A 19,149-nucleotide genomic window follows, 5' to 3' on the forward strand; every position below is an offset into this window, starting at 1 on the left:
GGTGGGTTGCGCTTTGGCGGGTCAGTGTGGACTTGTTGGGCCGAAGGGCCTGTTTCCACACTGTAATGTAATCTAATCTAATCAAAAGGCATGTGTCCTTGGTCATAATAATCACAAACTGTTTGAGCCTTTTAGATGTAATTCCAGGCTTGTCAGATGCTACTTTAACCATTATCTTCACATCAGCTCTCAGTAACTTAGCTTGGTTGATCATAGCATCTTGTTCGAGGTCGCGGATTTTCTGCTGGTCTTTGACCTGCTATCTTGGCCCATTCAACTGTTTGCAGGATTGTCTTGTAAATGGTTTCACTCTCTGTCTCACTGGTCCTACCCTGTTACAATGTTCCCTGGCAGTCTCATAGCCCTTCTTGTCATTAACTCATACGGAGTTAATGTAGTCATTCCGCTTGTTGCTCTGAGTCCCATCAGGATACTGAGAATTAGATCTGCCCATCCTTTCCATGTCGTAGAGTCACAGAGTCCTCCAGCAGGAAGAAAGGCTGTTTGACCCAAACTGGCCCATTCCATCCAGAATGTCCGTCCACGCTAACACCATTTCCCTGTACTTGGCCCATACCTTTCTAAATCTTTCCTATCCACGTATTTGTTCAAATGCCTTTTAAATGTTGTTAATGTACCCATCTCAACAACTTCCACTGGCAGCTCATTCCACATGCTTACCATCCTCAGTATAAAAAGATTGCCTCTCAGGTTCCCTTTTATGTTTTCCCCTCTAAACTTAACTGTTGCCCTCTGGTCCATGATTCCCCAACCCCTGGGAAAATGATTGAGTACATTCATCCTATCCATGACTCCTGTGATCTTACGCACCTGTATAAGGACCCCCTCAGTCTCCTACGCTCTAAAGAAAAAGTCCTAGCTTGTCCAACCTCTGCCTATAATTCAGACCATTGAGTCTAGGCAACACCCTTGTAAATTGCTTCTGGTTTCTTTCCAGTTTAATAATGTCCTTCCTATAATAAGATGACCAAAACTAAATGCAATACCCCAAGTGCAGCCTCACCAACTTCCTGTACTGCAACGTAACTTCCCAACTTCTACACTCAGTGCCCTGACTGATGAAGGCCTGTGTGCCAAAAGTCTTCTTCGCTGCTTTGTCCACCGGTGACTGCACTTTCAGAGAACCGTGCACCTGAACTCCAAGGTCCCTCTGTTCCACTACCCTCCTTAAGGCCCTACCATTCACCATGAAATTTCTATCTTGGTTTGACTTTTTAAAATGCAAGCCTCACACTTATCTGTATTAAACTCCATTTGCCATTTATCTCGGCTTACTTCCCCAGCTGATCAAGGTCCTGCTGCACTTTCTGATGGCCTTCCTCACTGTACATGATACCAGTTAGTTTAGTAGGAGAAAGTGAGGACTGCAGATGCTGGAGATCAGAGCTGAAAAATGTGTTGCTGGAAAAGCACAGCAGATCAGGCAGCATCCAAGGAACAGGAGAATCAACATTTCGGGCAAAAGCCCTTCTTCAGAATTCCTGAAGAAGGGCTTATGCCCAAAATGTCGATTCTCCTGCTCCTTGGATGCTGCCTGACCTGCTGCGCTTTTCCAGCAACACATTTTTCACCAGTTAGTTTAGTGTCCTGAATGGCTTTAGCTAAAACCTCCTTAAGGACTGGTTCATTCATTCACCCATGCACGAACTCTGTGGATGATACAGAATGTGGAATGTTTGCTTCATGCTCAGCCGTTTGCAAACCTCCTTGATCAGTTTCCCTGCAACATGTGCTCCCTGATAGAACATAGAACATAGAACATAGAACATAGAACAATACAGCACAGAACAGGCCCTTCGGCCCACGATGTTGTGCTGAACTTCTATCCTAGATTAAGCACCCATCCATGTACCTATCCAAATGCCGCTTAAAGGTCGCCAATGAATCTGACTCTACCACTCCCTCGGGCAGCGCATTCCATGCCCCCACCACTCTCTGGGTAAAGAACCCACCCCTGACATCTCCCCTATACCTTCCACCCTTCACCTTAAATTTATGTCCCCTTGTAACACTCTGTTGTACCCGGGGAAAAAGTTTCTGACTGTCTACTCTATCTATTCCTCTGATCATCTTATAAACCTCTATCAAGTCACCCCTCATCCTTCGCCGTTCCAACGAGAAAAGGCCGAGAACTCTCAACCTATCCTCGTACGACCTACTCTCCATTCCAGGCAACATCCTGGTAAATCTTCTCTGCACCCTCTCCAAAGCTTCCACATCTTTCCTAAAGTGAGGCGACCAGAACTGCACACAGTACTCCAAATGTGGCCTAACCAAAGTCCTGTACAGCTGCCACATCACCTCACGACTCTTGAATTCAATCCCTCTGCTAATGAACGATAATACTCCATAGGCCTTCTTACAAACTCTATTCACCTGAGTGGCAACCTTCAAAGATCTATGTACATAGACCCCAAGATCCCTCTGTTCCTCCACCTGACCAAGAACCCTACCATTAACCCTGTATTCCGCATTCTTATTTGTTCTTCCAAAATGGACAACCTCACACTTGGCAGGGTTGAACTCCATCTGCCACTCCTCAGCCCAGCTCTGCATCCTATCTAAGTCCCTCTGCAGCCGACAACAGCCCTCCTCACTGTCCACAACTCCACCTATCTTTGTATCATCTGCAAATTTACTGACCCACCCTTCGACTCCCTCCTCTAAGTCATTAATAAAAATTACAAACAGCAGAGGACCCAGAACTGATCCCTGCGGAACTCCACTTGTAACTGGACTCCATGCTGAATATTTACCATCTACCACCACTCTCTGACTTCGACCGGTTAGCCAGTTTTCTATCCAATTGGCCAAATTTCCCTCTATCCCATGCCTCCTGACTTTCCGCATAAGCCTACCATGGGGAACCTTATCAAATGCTTTACTAAAATCCATGTACACTACATCCACTGCTCTACCCTCATCCACATGCTTGGTCACCTCCTCGAAGAATTCAATAAGACTTGTAAGGCAAGACCTACCCTTCACAAATCCGTGCTGGCTGTCCCTAATCAAGCAGTGTCTTTCCAGATACTCGTAAATCCTATCCCTCAGTACCCTTTCCATTACTTTGCCTACCACAGAAGTAAGACTAACTGGCCTGTAATTCCCGGGGTTATCCCTATTCCCTTTTTTGAACAGGGGCACAACATTCGCTACTCTCCAGTCCCCTGGTACCACCCCAGTTGCCAGTGAAGACGAGAAGATCATTGCCAACGGTACTGCAATTTCCTCTCTTGCTTCCCACATAATCCTAGGATATATCCCGTCAGGCCCGGGGGACTTGTCTATCCTCAAGTTGTTCAAAATGTCCAACACATCTTCCTTCCGAACAGGTATCTCTTCTAGCTTATCAGTCCGTTTCACACTCTCCTCTTCAACAATACGGTCCCTCTCGTTCGTAAATACTGAAGAGAAGTACTTGTTCAAGACCTCTCCTATCTCTTCCGACTCAATACACAGTCTCCCACCACTGTCCTTGATCGGACCTACCCTCGTTCTCGTCATTCTCAGGTTTCTCACATACGCATAGAATGCCTTGGGGTTATCCTTGATCCTATCCGCCAGGGATTTTTCATGCCCTCTCTTAGCTCTCCTAATCCCTTTCTTCAGGTCCCTTCTGGCTATCCTGTATCCCTCCACTGCTCTGTCTGAACCTTGTTTCCTCAACCTTATGTAAGCCTCCTTCTTCCTCTTTACTAGACATTCAACCTCCCTCGTCAACCAAGGCTCCCTCACACGACCATTTCTTTCCTGCCTGATCGGTACATACATATCAAGGCCACGTCGTATCTGCTCCTTGAAAAAGTCCCACATTTCCACCACATCCTTCCCTGACAGCCTATGCTCCCAACGTATGCTCCTCAAATCCTGTCTTACAGCATCGTAATTTCCCTTCCCCCAATTGTAAAAACTTCCTTGTTGTGCGCACCTATCTCTCTCCATAACCAAGGTGAAAGTCACAGAATTGTGGTCGCCATCACCAAAATGTTCACCCACTAACAAGCCCACCACTTGTCCCGGTTCATTACCGAGTACCAAATCCAATATGGCCTCCCCTCTGGTTGGACACTCTACATACTGCGTTAGAAAAGCTTCCTGGACACACTGCACAAACACCGCCCCATCCAATCTACTTGATCTAAAGAGCTTCCAATCAATATTTGGGAAGTTGAAGTCGCCCATGACTACGACCCTGTGGCTTCTGCACCTTTCCAAAATCTGTTTCCCAATCTGTTTCTCGACATCTCTGCTGCTATTGGGGGGCCTATAATAAACACCCAACAAGGTGACTGCACCTTTCCTATTTCTGACTTCAGCCCATACTACCTCCAGAGGCAGATCCCCCTCAAACTTCCTTTCTGCAGCCATTATACCATTTCTAATTAGCAATGCCAATCTGATTCTATCCATAATAAATCCATTAACATTGTTTGAGCAATGCGCCAGTGCCTCATCATTTAAAATATGATTGATTGCTCTTCAGGTCAAAAGATCAAGATTTGAGAAGGGCATGTACCCACCCAGTTGGTCCGATATTTTGGTTGGCAGCCATATCATCCAATCCAGTTCTCTACAAATTTCAAATAATAATTTGCCCTTTCCGTTTTTCCAGTCAAAATAAACCATCTCGTACCTCTTCACATTAAACTTCATCTGCCAGATTGTGGCCCATTCTCTGAGCTAATCAATATCCATCAGCAAACTCTTCATCTACTCATCACTGCCTGCATGCCCACCTATTTTGGTATTGTCTGTGAGCTTTGTTGTGTTAGTCTGAGCCTGCTTGCAGATTATTTATATACATGGTAAATAGTTGAGATCTGAGAACAGAACCCACTAGTTCCAGTTCACCATCCAAAGCAGGATCCATTTATCCTGACACTCTGGTTTCTACTGGTTAGCCAATCCTTTATCCAAGGAAATGTTCTACTCTTAACACCCTGGTATCTAACCTTCTGGATCAGTCTTTTATGCGGCACCTTGTCAAATGCCTTCTGGAACTTGAGATATACCACATCCACCAGATCTCCATCATCTACCTTGCTGGTTACATTCTCCAAGAATTCCAGCAAGTTTGTCAATCATGACTTGCCCTTCATGAAATTGTACTGACACTGGTGTTCAGTTATTTCCTCCTTTATGATTTGACCCCTGCAACATCCCTACTACAGAGGTCAAACTAAGTGGTCTGTATATTCCCACTTTTTGCTTTGTAGAATAAGGTGTCACATCAGGATGTTTGCAATCACCTGATACCTTTCCAGAATCCAGGAAATGTTGGAAAATCTTGACTAACGCATCCACAAGCTCTGCTGCCACCAATTTTAATACCCTAGGCTGCAGGCCGTCAGGCCTCGGAGACTTGTCTGCCTTTAATCTCTTCAGTTTACTTAATACCTTCTCCCTAGTTATATTATTTCATCGAGTTCCTCTGCAGTAACTGCAGTATTTGGAAATAAATCATTATTTTCCACTGTGAAACAGATACAAAATATTGGTTTAGTGTTTCTGCGTTTTCAATTATTATCTCACCATTTTCAACCGATAAAGGACCGACATTTACTTTCACTATTCTCTTCCTCATTATATATTTATAGAAGTTTATCATATCTGTGCTTATATTTCCTGCTATATTCCTTTTGAAGTTCACCTTAGCTCTTTGATTTTGTTTTTCGTAACCCTTTGCTAATGTTTAAAGTTCTCCTGAACCTCCAAAGTGTTACTAACTTTTGCAATGTGAAATGCCCTGGTTTTTGCCTTTATGTTAACCTTGACTTCTTTGTTAAGTCATGGATGATTTTTCACCTTTTTACAATTCCTCTTCCTTTCAGGAATATACTTTGATTGAGATGCATCAAATATTTCATGGAGCATTTGCCATTGTTCTTCCACTCTCCTACTCTTTTATAGAACATAGATTTTTGCCCAGTCCACTCAGGCCACCTCCTTCCTCAGGCCTGTAGAATTACTTTGCCTAAAACTGAAACGCACGTATGCAACTTTCTTTTCACTCTTTCAATCTGAATTTGAAACACTAGAATATTGTGGTCATCTTGCAAGAGGAAGACTACAAGACTGTCATGATGAGAACCAGGGCGAGGTGGATCTCATTGACAATGAGACCTATCAGGGAACCTTGGCTGACAGATATAAATGTGACATTAGCATGATTGCTATTTGCCAGTATTCTGGGGGTTTCTGATTAATAAAGAAATATCATCAGGCGATTTAGAAACTCCTGAGTTCAGGGAACTGACTGCGGGTTGGCTGGTCACAGCCAGTGTGTTACTGTTGTATTTGATCACGGATTCCTAAGCTGGCTGGTCACACAGACAGTGAATACTGTTATATTTTAGTTCTCATTGGGGAACTTGTTTTTGTTTTGCCCCTGTATTTTACTGGATGGTTGCAGTCTCTGTGTTACTCTTTTTCTCTTTTTACTTTTTGAGAAAAGGACAATGTTAATTTTGTGGTAGGGCTTAGCCCTTGGACTCTAGTTTTCTTTGTTTTTTTGTATGTGTCTTCACTGCTTTTGGTGTTTGGACTGAGCCCTTGTGGAAGACATACATTTTACCAGAGGAGCTGTTCCTGTGGGGAGGCCTAGCCCTGGGACTGGGCCTCTGAAGGTTGAACAACTGTGTGTGTGCTGGGAGGTGAGCACTTGCTGTATCCTGGAGGTTTGGGTGAAGACCTTGCCTTCAGGAGTGGATCAAACCCCTGTGAGTTAACTGCACCTGTACAATGTACTGTGTTCCTGTGAGTGGGCCTGGTTTTCCCAGGCTGGGCCAGGACTCCATGGAGACTGAACACCTGTGTGCTGTGGGGTGTGCATTTGCTGCCTTCAGGAGTGGACTCTGCAGTTTGGAATTGTGAGAAACAAAGCTCACACACTTCAATAATTGCAGTCCGAGACAAAATCTGAATCATCAGTGTCCTTTATTTTACACTTGCAAGTGGGTGAGATGTCCAGTGCCTATAAGGTAGAGGACATACACACACCAAGTTCAATTCATACATAATATTTATATGATTTGATGTCTTTTGTTTTACATTGCTCCTCCCCTGCTTACATCGTCCACTTCCCTAAGACCGGCCCCCATTACCCCTGTTTATCTCTTGCCTTATCCGGCCTTGTCTGTGACAAAATGCTTATTCCTGGCCTCACAAGGCTGTTTGACCTCATCCTGCTGTAGGTCATTGTTAGGCATATTCTTTCTTCATCATTATCTACCCCCTTCATCTGTGCCTTTCCCGAGGCCGTTCTGATCCCTATGACCCTTTTAATTGGGGTTTGTTCCTGTGTTTTTGGAAAAGTGGGAAGCAGATGTTTATACCTACTGTTTGTACAGGCGTATCTAGCTTAACTTCATCCCCTCACAACATCTTATCTATTTGCCCGTAATGTCTACCATCGTTTTGCTGGCACATCTCATTCTGACATACAATTTTAGCTAATATAAAAACAATTATATATTTCCTCCACGTCGTTTCCATTCTTGTTGACTCAGCTCGTGGCTAAAACACTTACACACTGGTGTGAGCTCATTTACTTTGTAAAATGGAATTGCAGAAGTAACATTATTTCCCCCGCATCCCACAATTCCCCCTCTTTCTTTAATTACCATTTGTTATCTTCTGCAAATATTTTGCTTTTAAGCATCACCCCCGAAATTCGCAAGCATCATTCCGGAGATTTCATCCATCTTGGTCTCACTCATCTCCTCATTATTTAGTCGATAAAGTCCTTCAGCCTGATTCCCTTTTAGGGGCATCTATTTCATCAAGGCTGTTTCAATCAGTCTTTGAGTGAGCCCTCGTATACAGGGTATGATACAACAGCCAATGGCCACTAATACCCCGACTACTACTATCAGGGAAGTAAGGATAGAAACCACCACCCCCTTCCATTTTCCAAACCATGATTCAAGCCATCCTGTGAGAGATGTATTTACTCCTGAATTCTCAGGCAGTTCCTCTGCTAAGGTAGTCAATCCCCTTAAGGCCCGAGTAATTGAACCATCAGGTGCAGTGTTATTTGGAATAAAGGTACAACAGCTTCCTCCTAACATCACACACACACACACGCTTTTCCCGCTAGAATCATACCAAGGGCCATTCTGTTTTCCCATGCCATTCTACTTGTCACATCAAGCTGTTCTGATATTCCTTTAACCGCATCTCTTGTATAATTTATAAATCGCTGTTGATTATAGAAAATGTAATTTATCCAATCTACATTTTTATTAATTATTACCCACCAAAAGAGAGCTGACTCAAAGCCTGCTGCAATCTGGTTACGAGCCTTGAATTCATCCGGTACTCCCCTAGGGACTCCTGCCGAATCGAGATAAATCCTGTCATCGAAAGAAGTGTCTAACAGTAATCTCTTACCCCTTCCCTTTTTCCGTCCTATCTTTTCCTTCTCAAATGCCAGGGTAAATGGAATTGCCAATTGTACAATTGCACATATCCCTCTCCAATCCGGAGGGAGGGTGGGTCTCAATATTTTGCCCCCACAGTCCCACCACAGATCCGCTCGGGGAACCTTTAATGCTGAGTAGTTCCCTCCCTTCTCTGTTTCGGTGACATTCTTAATCTCTGTACATAATTTCAGCTCCCCCAAATCTTTCGACCGACTTGTACCTCGTCTACGCACACATGATGTGTGATTTCCAACTGCGGCAGAAAACAGGGGGGGATCTTTTGCATCTTTCTTCTCCAAGGGAGGGAACATCAAAGATCTGGAGGTACAATTCCTATCATTCCATGCAGTTTCATCCTGATACAGGGCTATCATACATTTCATGCCCTTCCTGTCTCGCTTCCACCCGAGTGGAAAGGAAACCACCTGGGCCACTGGCCGACCGGAGGCACATGCATAGCAATTACTCTTGTTCAGACTTTTTACAGTATACTTTACCCATTCAACCCAGGCATTTGCATCCCCGTACCCAGTTTCTATTTCAATGGCCTGTTTCAAGTCCTTTACCTCTATAAATTTTACTACTTTAGGATCATCGGGAAGGGTGAAAGATTGAATCTTATTACCCAGTAGTTCTACCCGTTTTTCCTGTCCTACACTAATTCGAAAACAATAGCCCAAGAAATCCTTCCCATTTGCTTTCATTTCTATCCCAAATGTTTCATTTAATTGTATCTCATAGGTGCCCCCACCCAGGATTGTTTTGTGCCAGGTGGTTTTCCTTATTGTTAGGTATATTGGGTTACACTTTTTATCGGGACAGTTGCGAGCTGGTCGGAAGGGGGCCCGGTGTACTGTGACAAGACCATTATACCAAGTACCGTCCCCAAGGCCATCCCCATATGACTTAAGATGTATCTCAGAGCTGCGGTACTGTCTCTGATTATCTACATCTCCACAATTTACTGAGCTGCTTACATCAGTGTCTATTACTTGTGGGTTATTGGATTCAGGAACAGTCAATGATACATATGAAAATGATATTTGATGAAATCCCAATACTAAGAGAGCTAGCATCATAACTCTAAGCATTCCCAGTATTCTAAACATCATGCTGAAGCACAAAAAGACTTAATATACAATCTTACAGAAATAATCCCACGCTCGCGTCGCCACTGTATAATTAGTTACTCAAAGTCTCTTTAGTCTGTGTTTCAGCGGATCTTGCGTTGGTTCGGCTGTCCAGACTTCTTTCTCCACGGGAGGGTCCACTGGCCCTTTGATCCGAGTGTAGTGAGTCCAGCCTTTCTCCGCTGTCCTTATTGCCGTTTCGGGAGTCAAAAGAGCCTGGTACGGCCCTTGCCAGTCCGGCTGCAATTTAGTCTCTGTCCATGATTTTACTAAGATTCAATCGCCCGGCTGGATGGGATGAACGGTGAATTCAAGGGGTGGAGTCTGTGCCAATAAACCCTGTTTCCTTAGGAAAGACAAAGAGGAGGACAAGCCCAGTATGTACTTCTTTAATAACAAATCTTTAGTTTCGGGAGTTGGCAATTCTCCATTCGTTCCCAAGTAAGGTAATCCAAATACGATTTCATAGGGGGATAGTCCCAAGTCTTTCCTTGGGGCTGTTCGTACTCGCAAGAGAGCTATAGGTAAACATTTGGTCCAAGGGAGTCTGGTTTCTATTATCAATTTAGAGAGCTGTCGTTTGAGTGTTTGGTTCATTCTCTCAACCCTTCCCGATGATGGCGGGTGCCACAGAGTATGGAACTCCCAGGAAATTCCCAACCCTTTCATTACCCCCTGTAACACTTTAGAGGTAAAGTGAGTTCCTTGGTCGGAATCAATATGGTTCACGAGCCCATATTGGGGAATTATGTGCTCCAATATTGTTTTAGACACTCCACTCGCAGTGGCAGTAGCTAGGGGGTATGCCTCAACCCAACCAGATAGATGATCTACTATGACCAGCATATATTTTATTGTTGTGGTTCTGTTCCCCGAGCTGGGAATTTGTCTTGCAAACGTTTCGTCCCCTGTCTAGGTGACATCCTCAGTGCTTGGGAGCCTCCTGTGAAGCGCTTCTGTGCTGTTTCCTCCGGCATTTATAGTGGCCTGTCTCTGCCGCTTCCGGTTGTCAGTTCGAGCTGTCCGCTGTAGTGGCCTGTATATTGGGTCCAGGTCGATGTGTTTGTTGATAGAGTCTGTGGATTAGTGCCATGCCTCTAGGAATTCCCTGGCTGTTCTCTGTTTGGCTTGCCCTATAATGGTAGTGTTGTCCCAGTCGAATTCATGTTGCTTGTCGTCTGTGTGTGTGGCTACTAAGGATAGCTGGTCGTGTCGTTTCGTGGCTAGTTGGTGTTCGTGTATACGGATCGTTAACTGTCTTCCTGTTTGTCCGATGTAGTGTTTTGTGCAGTCCTTGCATGGGATTTTGTACACTACATTAGTTTTGCTCATGTTGGGTATCAGGTCCTTTGTTCTGGTGAGTTGTTGTCTGAGAGTGGCTGTTGGTTTGTGTGCTGTTATGAGTCCTAGTGGTCGCAGTAGTCTGGCTGTCAGTTCAGAAATGCTCCTGATGTATGGTAGTGTGGCTAGTCCTTTGGGTTGTGGCATGTCCTCGTTCCGTTGTCTCTCCCTTAGGCATTTGTTGATGAAATTGCGAGGGTATACGTTTTTGACGAATACTTTGTATAGGTGGGTTCCTCTTCCTCTTTTGGTAGTTCTGGTGTGCTGCAGTATGTTGTGGCCCTTTTGAATAGTGTCCTGATGCAACTTCGTTTGTGTGTGTTGGGGTGGTTGCTTTCATAGTTTAGGACTTGGTCTGTGTGTGTGGCTTTCCTGTAACCCTTTGTGGTGAATTCTCCGTTCGGTGTTCTCTGTACCATCACGTCTAGGAATGGGAGTTGGTTGGCCTTTTCTTCCTCTCTAGTGAATCGGATTCCTGTGAGTGTGGCGTTGATGATCTGGTGTGTGTTCTCTATTTCTGAGTTTTTAATTATTACAAAGGTGTCATCCACGTATCTGACCCAGACTTTGGGTTGAATTTGTCATCCACGCTGAGACAACAACTCACCAGAACAAAGGACCCGATACCCAACATGAGCAAAACTAATGTAGTGTACAAAATCCCATGCAAGGACTGCACAAAACACTACATCGGACAAACAGGAAGACAGTTAACGATCCGTATACACGAACACCAACTAGCCACGAAACGATACAACCAGCTATCCTTAGTAGCCACACACACAGACGACAAGCAACATGAATTCGACTGGGACAACACTACCATTATAGGGCAAGCCAAACAGAGAACAGTCACGGAATTCCTAGAGGCATGGCACTCATCCACAGACTCTATCAACAAACACATTGACCTGGACCCAATATACCGGCCACGACAGCGGACAGCTGGAACTGACAACCGGAAGCGGCAGAGACAGGCCACTATAAATGCCGGAGGAAACAGCACAGAAGCGCTTCACAGGAGGCTCCCAAGCACTGAGGATGTCACCTAGACAGGGGACGAAACGTTTGCAAGAAAAATTCCCAGCTCGGCGAACAGAACCACAACAACGAGCACCCGAGCTACAAATCTTCTCCCAAACTTTGAACATATATTTTAGTCTGCCTACCCTGGGGAGTTCAGTATAATCTACTTGTATACTCTGGAAAGGTCTCAGTCCTGGGTCTGTTCCTCCCGGGGTCTGTTTTCTCAAGACTTTCTTATTTACCTTTTTGCGTATGATACATCCCTCACATATTTGTTTAGCAATTGTATATATTCCTTTACATCCATATTCCCTAAGAACTAAATCACACATTGCTTGTACTCCCCAATAGCTGCCTTGGTGTAGGACAGCCATAATCTCTCGCATCATCATTTTGTTTAACATTTCCCTTCCATCAGGTAACCTCCAATGCTCGTCTGTTGTTTTTACAGCCCCAAAATCCCTCAATTCATTTTCTTTGCTTTCAGTAAATATAGGAGCTTCCCTAGGACCTGGGACAGTAGGTATTAGGGAATGAATCACCACTTCTTGTGGGTTCAGGGCTGCTTCCTTAGCCACTTCATCGACTAATCTATTTCCCCTAACTTCTAGTTCATTTCCTTTCTGATGACCATTTACATGCACTACTGCTATTTCTCGGGGAAGTAATAGGGACTCCAAGACCTGTTTAATCAATTCTTCATGTACTAATTCTTTCCCCTGGCTATTGATCAGCCCTCGTTCCTGCCATATCTTACCGAAAGTGTGCACAACACCAAATGCATATTTAGAGTCAGTGTATACTGTTCCCTCTTTATTCTCTAATGCCCTAAGGGCTCTTTCCAATGCATAGAGTTCACAAGTCTGAGCTGACCACCCATTTGGCAACCGTCCTGCCTCCACCACACTACTGTTTGTCCCGTCTACGACTGCATACCCATTATGCCTTTTCCCTTCAGTCACCCGGGATGATCCATCTATAAAAAGTCTAGCCCCTGCATGAAGTGGAACATCTTTCAGGTCCATGCGGACCTTAGTTTGATATTGTATCATGTCAAGACAATCGTGCCCTGGATTCTGAGGAGAGTCTTCTTTCCCTTTCCAAAGAAAGGCAGCTGGATTTAAACAATTGTCAGTGACCAACACTAGATCATCCTTTTCTATTAATATTGCCTCATATTTCCGAATCCGCGAGTCTGTCAACCATCGCCCAGCTTTTTGGTTGAGGATTGTTCTCACTTGGTGTGGAGTGCTTACTATTAGGGCTCCCCCAAATGTAAGCCTTCACCAACAGTGCAGTGGCAGCCACAGGCTGCACACACTCAGGCCATCCCCGGGATACTAGATCCAGTAGCTTCGAAAGATATGCTCCTGGCTGTCTCATTCCTCCCCACCTCTGGGTCAATACTCCCAAAGCCGCTCCCTTATCCACGGTAGCAAAGAGGTGGAAAGGTTTATCTAGAGAAGGTAAGGCTAACACGGGGGCATGGATCAGATCTCTTTTGAGTTTCTCAACTAGTTCTTTTTCCTCATCATCCTAACTTAGACATTTTGGCTCCCCCTCTAATAGTTTGAGATATAATTTCTTAGTCTTCTGTGCATAGGAATCAATCCACAATCTGCAATCACCCGTTAGACCCAAAAATTTGCGTAACTCCCGTTTAGTGCTGGGCAGTGGCATTCCCACTATTCCCTCTATCCGTTCCGGGCTTATCTTTCGCTTTCCCTCACTAACTAAATGTCCCAAGTATTTCACTTCTTGCTCCACATATTGTAGTTTATTTTTAGATACCCTCAGTCCCTGCTGGCCCAGGAAATTCAATCATTTGTTAGTGGCTTCTACTACTCTTTGTCTTCTTTTTCCTGTTACTAAGAGGTTGTCTACATACTGCAACAGGGTAGTCCCCTTGGGGCTGCTAAATTTCTCCAATATTTGTTCTCACATCTGTCCAAATAAATCCGGGGATTCCGTAAACCCCTGGGGAAGCACAGTCCACTGGTATTGCTGTTTCTGTCCTGTCTTGGGGTCTTCCCACTCAAAGGTAAACAAATTCCTACTTTCCTCCACCAAGGGACAAGCCCAAAAGGCATCCTTTAAATCTATCACGCTAAACCATTTGTGGTCATGAGGGATCTTACTTAATAAGGTATAGGGGTTTGGCACCACTGGGTGCCTGATCTGTACTATTCGATTTAATGTTCTCAAATCCTGCACCAATCGATAAGTTCCATCGGATTTCCACACTGGTAGTATTGGGGTATTAAAAGGAGACATACATGGCTCCAACAGTCCATCTCGAATCAATCCTCCAATTACTGGCTGCAGTCCTCGTTTACCTTCTATGGAAATGGGATATTGTCGCTCACAGACAACGTCCCCTTTCCTTTTTAATTTATTTCAAGGGGAGGATCTGTAGTTTTCCACGATTCCCTTCTCTAGCCCATACAATAGGGTCTATCTCTCTCTCCACATCCTCTGTCAACATTGCCATTTGGACAACTAATTCTTTTTCCTGAATTCCAATCCCCAGTCCTAAGAGGATAATTAAATCTCTCCCTAATAAGTTACTTCCTATCTCAGGGATATACAACAATTCCCCTGTGACCCTATCCTTAGGACCTTCTATCATCATAGGTTCAAATACTGGAACAGTAAATCCCTCCCCTTTAACCCCTGAAACAGTAATTGACCATGTCGACATTTCTACTTTCTTTGGTTTAAAATTCAGCAATGACCGTGCTGCCCCCGTATCTCCTAGGAAGACTACCTCTTCCCTATAGGGTCCCACCTTCAGGTTTATCAAGGGTTCCTGGTGGGCCCCCGAGGGCAGGAACCCCTGACATCCCTATTCTTCATCAAAATTCATAAGCGGAATTGCCCTCTCTTCCCTTTTCAGAGCCGGACATTCCCGCTTAAAGTGTCCTTTCTTTTCGCAATAATAGCATCCTGCCTGTGGAGACCTCCAGCTCTGCCCCTGTCGCTCGAACCCTCTATCAAATACTCCCCCTTGTCCTCTCCCTCTCCCTCTCCCTTTCCCCCTTCCTCTCTGTCCGACCTGCTGCCACCCACCGCTCCAATTGCTCACTATTGGTCCCACTCTTTTCTTAACTACCTCATCAACCGTAGCTACCATCATTTTCACCTTCTGTTTCTGTCTCTCATCCTCTCTCTTTACAAACACTTTCTGTGCCTCTCTTAACAAGTCATCTAATGGTGTTTCACTCCTCCCTTCTATCTTCAGTATCTTTCTCTGTGTCTGGCCATGCCTTTGTCACAAAATGTACTTTCAAAAGACCCTGTGCCACTGGGTCTCAGGGTTCATTCCAGAATATTTCCGCATTGAGTCTCTTAATCTTTGCAAGAAAGCTGAGGGAGTCTCATCTTTCTCCTGTCTAACTTCAAAGGCTTTAGTCAAATTCTGTGACTTCGGAACTGCTTCTCTTATTCCTTTTAGAATCAGGTCTTTCAATTCCCTCATTTCTTCTCTATGCTCCGGATTTGGATTTTCCCACTGGGGGCCTCTGAGGGGAAACTTCACCTCTCCCTGCCCAGCATCCCCATCTCCAATCGGATGTTCCCTGTCCCATATTTTAATGGCTGCTCCCCGTATAAGTCCCCTTTCTTCCCCAGTAAATAGTATATTCAAAATAGACATTAACTCAGCCCAGGTATACAGACTGGGCCCCAAAAATGGATCAATTTGTTCAGACAGCCCTACCGGATCCTCAACCAGGACCTTCATTTCTTCTTTAAATGTTCTGACCTCCCCACTGCTGAGGGGGGCACTTACAAACCCAATCCTTTTGTCCCCTGTTGGTACCTCCCGAAGGGGATAAGTCGTTACGTTCTTCCCTTTTTTTTTGTTTTCCCCCCCGTAGGCTTTGATTTAGATCCTCCGGAGCCCTCCTCTATACCTACTTTGGCTGTGCTTTCTTTTACTGAGGATGGAGGGTCAGGAACAACAACATCCACGTCCACTGCCCCTTCATCCTCCTCTCGTGAATCATCTGTTTCCTGTCCCTGTCTGTCTGTCTCGCCTCCTCCCTCATTTTCACCTAACCTGATTTTATGGTACGGGGTGGCAAGCAGCCAAGAGGATCCCAGGGACGAGGTGGGACAGAGAGAGAATCCTTTGTCTTTACTACCGTCATTCCCAAACTGCCCTTTCAACAGGACGCATAGTCTGCCTCCTCCTGACTAAAAGGTTGTTTTTCATTCACATACAAATCTAAATACTGACAGACCCAATCCTCGTCCGAACCATACTTTGGCCAGAAGACAGCCGGACAAAGGATTGGGTCTTTGGTCCATGCTAAACAACAATATTTCATCATTTTCTTTTTATCCTTTGCCCTTGTACAAGTATTGCTTGTCCATTCCCGCAACATCCTCCCCAACGGACTTTCAGGAGGAATGTTACCAGGGACTTTTTCTTCTTCCTTTACTCCGTGACAGCTACTCGGCCTACCCCCCATTTCCCGGGGCCCTCGCCAGTCCCTCAACGAGTAAATACCCCTTGTCCCGGCCACCAAGGCAATACTTAAAAGTCAGGTTTCTTATCTTGGTCTGTGCACAGAGTTGCATGGCCCCTTGTCGCCGTATTTTCTATCGAACGCCTATCCCTGTCTGATTCAGATGTCTCTCTTGTGGGATTCGTACCAGTCGCCCAAGGGAGCAGACCAAACCAGGACACGAGAACGCTCCTCAATGGGGAACGGGACGCGTCTTCCCAGTGTCCAAGGCCAGCCACTCCCCCCGGTGATGGAAGAAAATCCCAGACAGCCCCCAATTGTGAGAAACAAAGCTCACACACTTCAATAATTGCAGTCCGAGACAAAATCTGAATCAGCAGTATCCTTTATTTTACACTTGCAAGTGGGTGAGATGTCCAGTGCCTATAAGGTAGAGGACATACACACACCAAGTTCAATTCATACATAATATTTATATGATTTGATGTCTTTTGTTTTACATTGCTCCTCCCCTGCTTACATCGTCCACTTCCCTAAGACCGGCTCCCATTACCCCTGTTTATCTCTTGCCTTATCCGGCCTTGTCTGTGACAAAATGCTTATTCCTGGCCTCACAAGGCTGTTTGACCTCATCCTGCTGTAGGTCATTGTTAGGCATATTCTTTCTTCATCATTATCTACCCCCTTTATCTGTGCCTTTCCTGAGGCCGTTCTGATCCCTATGTCCCTTTTAATTGGGGTTTGTTCCTGTGTTTTTGTAAAAGTGGGAAGCAGATGTTTCTTTCTACTGTTTGTACAGGCGTATCTAGCTTAACTTCATCCCCTCACAACATCTTATCTATTTGCCCGTAATGTCTACCATTGTTTTGCTGGCACATCTCATTCTGACATACAATTTTAGCTAATACAAAAACATCGTTTCCATTCTTGTTGACTCAGCTCTTGGCTAAAACAATTACACACTGGTGTGAGCTCATTTACTTTGTAAAATGGAATTGCAGAAGTAACATTATTTCCCCCACATCCCACAGAATGGACTCCATTTTGGACCATGCACCTTAAACTGGAGTGGACTCTACATTTTGAAGACTCTATTTGGACTGTGTACCAGAAAGGACTCTTTTCTTTGGTAATTAACTGTATTGTGTTGTTTGTTGGGTCTATCACTTGCACTGTCTTGTGTGTTCCTGGGTTTGACAGGGCTTACTGTGAGCTAGGAGGCTCATGGGTCATCCTGAAAGCTGTCACCCCGAAAGCCAGAGGGTGGGTAGGCCATCCTGTTGCCAGTCGCTCTGAGAGCCAGATGGTGGGTCGGCCGTTCCAAGCGCTGTTGTCCCGAGAAGGGGTAATCAGGACGGGCTGTCCTAGAGGTGGTCGAAAGGTGTGTCAGAGCAGCCGAGAGCCAGAAGGTGCATAGGGGCAGGGTGAGATCTGGAAGGCTTTTGGGCTGCCCTGCATGTTGTCGTCCCAGGGGAGGGGACAGGCTGTCCTAGAGGTGGCCGTAAGGTGTGCCAGGATAGCCCACTGGCCGGATGGCGCATTGGGGTGGGTGAGAGCCCAATGGTACGTAGGGGCAGACTGAGAGCTAGAAGGCAGGTAGCCGTCCTCAGTGCTGTCACCCCGGGCAGGTACCGGGGCGGGCTGTCCTAGAGTCCAAGGGCTAAGCCCTACCACAAAATTAACATTGTCCTTTTCTCAAAAAGTAAAAAGAGAAAAAGAGTAACAGACAGACTGAGGATGGTTAGTGAAGCTGTGGAAGGTGGATCGGCTGTCCTGACCGCTGTCACTGTGGGCAGGTACTGGGGCGGGCTGTCCTAGAGGTGGTCAAAAGGTGTGTCAGGGCGGATCGAGAACTGGAAGGGGCATGGGATGGACTGAGAGCCGGAAGGTGTGTAGGGGCGGGCTGCCTTAGAGTGGCCGGACGGTGGGAGGGACAGGGGCTTGCTGGGTCGGTATTGTCTGCACTTTTGCATGTAACAATATTGTCTCATGTACAAATGTCATTGTCACTGTCTTGTCATATGTGGAACTGGGATTTGAGGTTTATCCTCATCTCTCTGTAAACTGGTTGAACGGAAGGGTTTGGGGCCTGGCTTTGCTGCTCCTCTCCCTTGTAAAATTGCTGTTGTGTACAGCTGTAAATGTTAAGTTTTCCTTTTTGTAAACTGTTTTGTAATGTTTTAATAAAATAGTAAATAAATAAATAAATGAGACGTTAGCATGATTGCTATTTGCCAGTATTCTGGGGGCTTCTGATTAATAAAGAAATATCATCAGGCGATTTAGAAACTCCTGAGTTCAGGGAACTGACTGTGGGTTGGCTGGTCACAGCCAGTGTGTTACTGTTGTATTTGATCACGGATTCCTAAGCTGGCTGGTCACACAGACAGTGAATACTGTTATATTTTAGTTCTCATTGGGGAATTTGTTTTTTTTGCCCCTGTATTTTACTGGATGGTTGCAGCCTGTGTGTTACTTTTTTTGTTTTTTGAGCAAGGACGATGAGGGTTTTTGTGGCAGGGCTTTGTCCTTGCACTATGGTTTGTAGTGCTTTCACCTTTCTGCGTGGTTAAGATGTTTAAGAAAAGCTATTCCTGTTGCATTTGAAGTGAATGAGAAGTGATAATTTGTTTGAAACTTCTTTCAAAATGCCTGGGCCTCAGACAGAAGTTCTAACAGTGTTTTGTTATTTCTGTTGATAACAATGGACTGTCTGGTGAGCTAGAGATCGGG

General features: G+C 45.1%; 1 protein-coding gene across 5 annotated transcripts in view; it reads right to left on the bottom strand.

Annotated features, from left to right (window-relative positions):
• Positions 1-6,943: 6,943 nt before the first annotated feature.
• The window catches only part of LOC140455465 (uncharacterized), a 33,882-nt gene continuing 21,676 nt past the window's right edge, over positions 6,944-19,149 (bottom strand). For all 5 annotated transcript variants that reach the window (XM_072550382.1, XM_072550372.1, XM_072550362.1 and 2 more), the window contains one exon: positions 6,944-9,923. In XM_072550382.1, coding sequence (XP_072406483.1) covers positions 8,093-9,559 — 1,467 coding nt within the window. In that variant the 5' untranslated portion in view covers positions 9,560-9,923 and the 3' untranslated portion in view covers positions 6,944-8,092. The remainder of the gene's footprint in view (positions 9,924-19,149) is intronic.

This window comes from Chiloscyllium punctatum, chromosome 3 (assembly GCF_047496795.1).
Source record: "Chiloscyllium punctatum isolate Juve2018m chromosome 3, sChiPun1.3, whole genome shotgun sequence".
In the NCBI taxonomy this organism is placed as follows: Eukaryota; Metazoa; Chordata; class Chondrichthyes; order Orectolobiformes; family Hemiscylliidae; genus Chiloscyllium; species Chiloscyllium punctatum.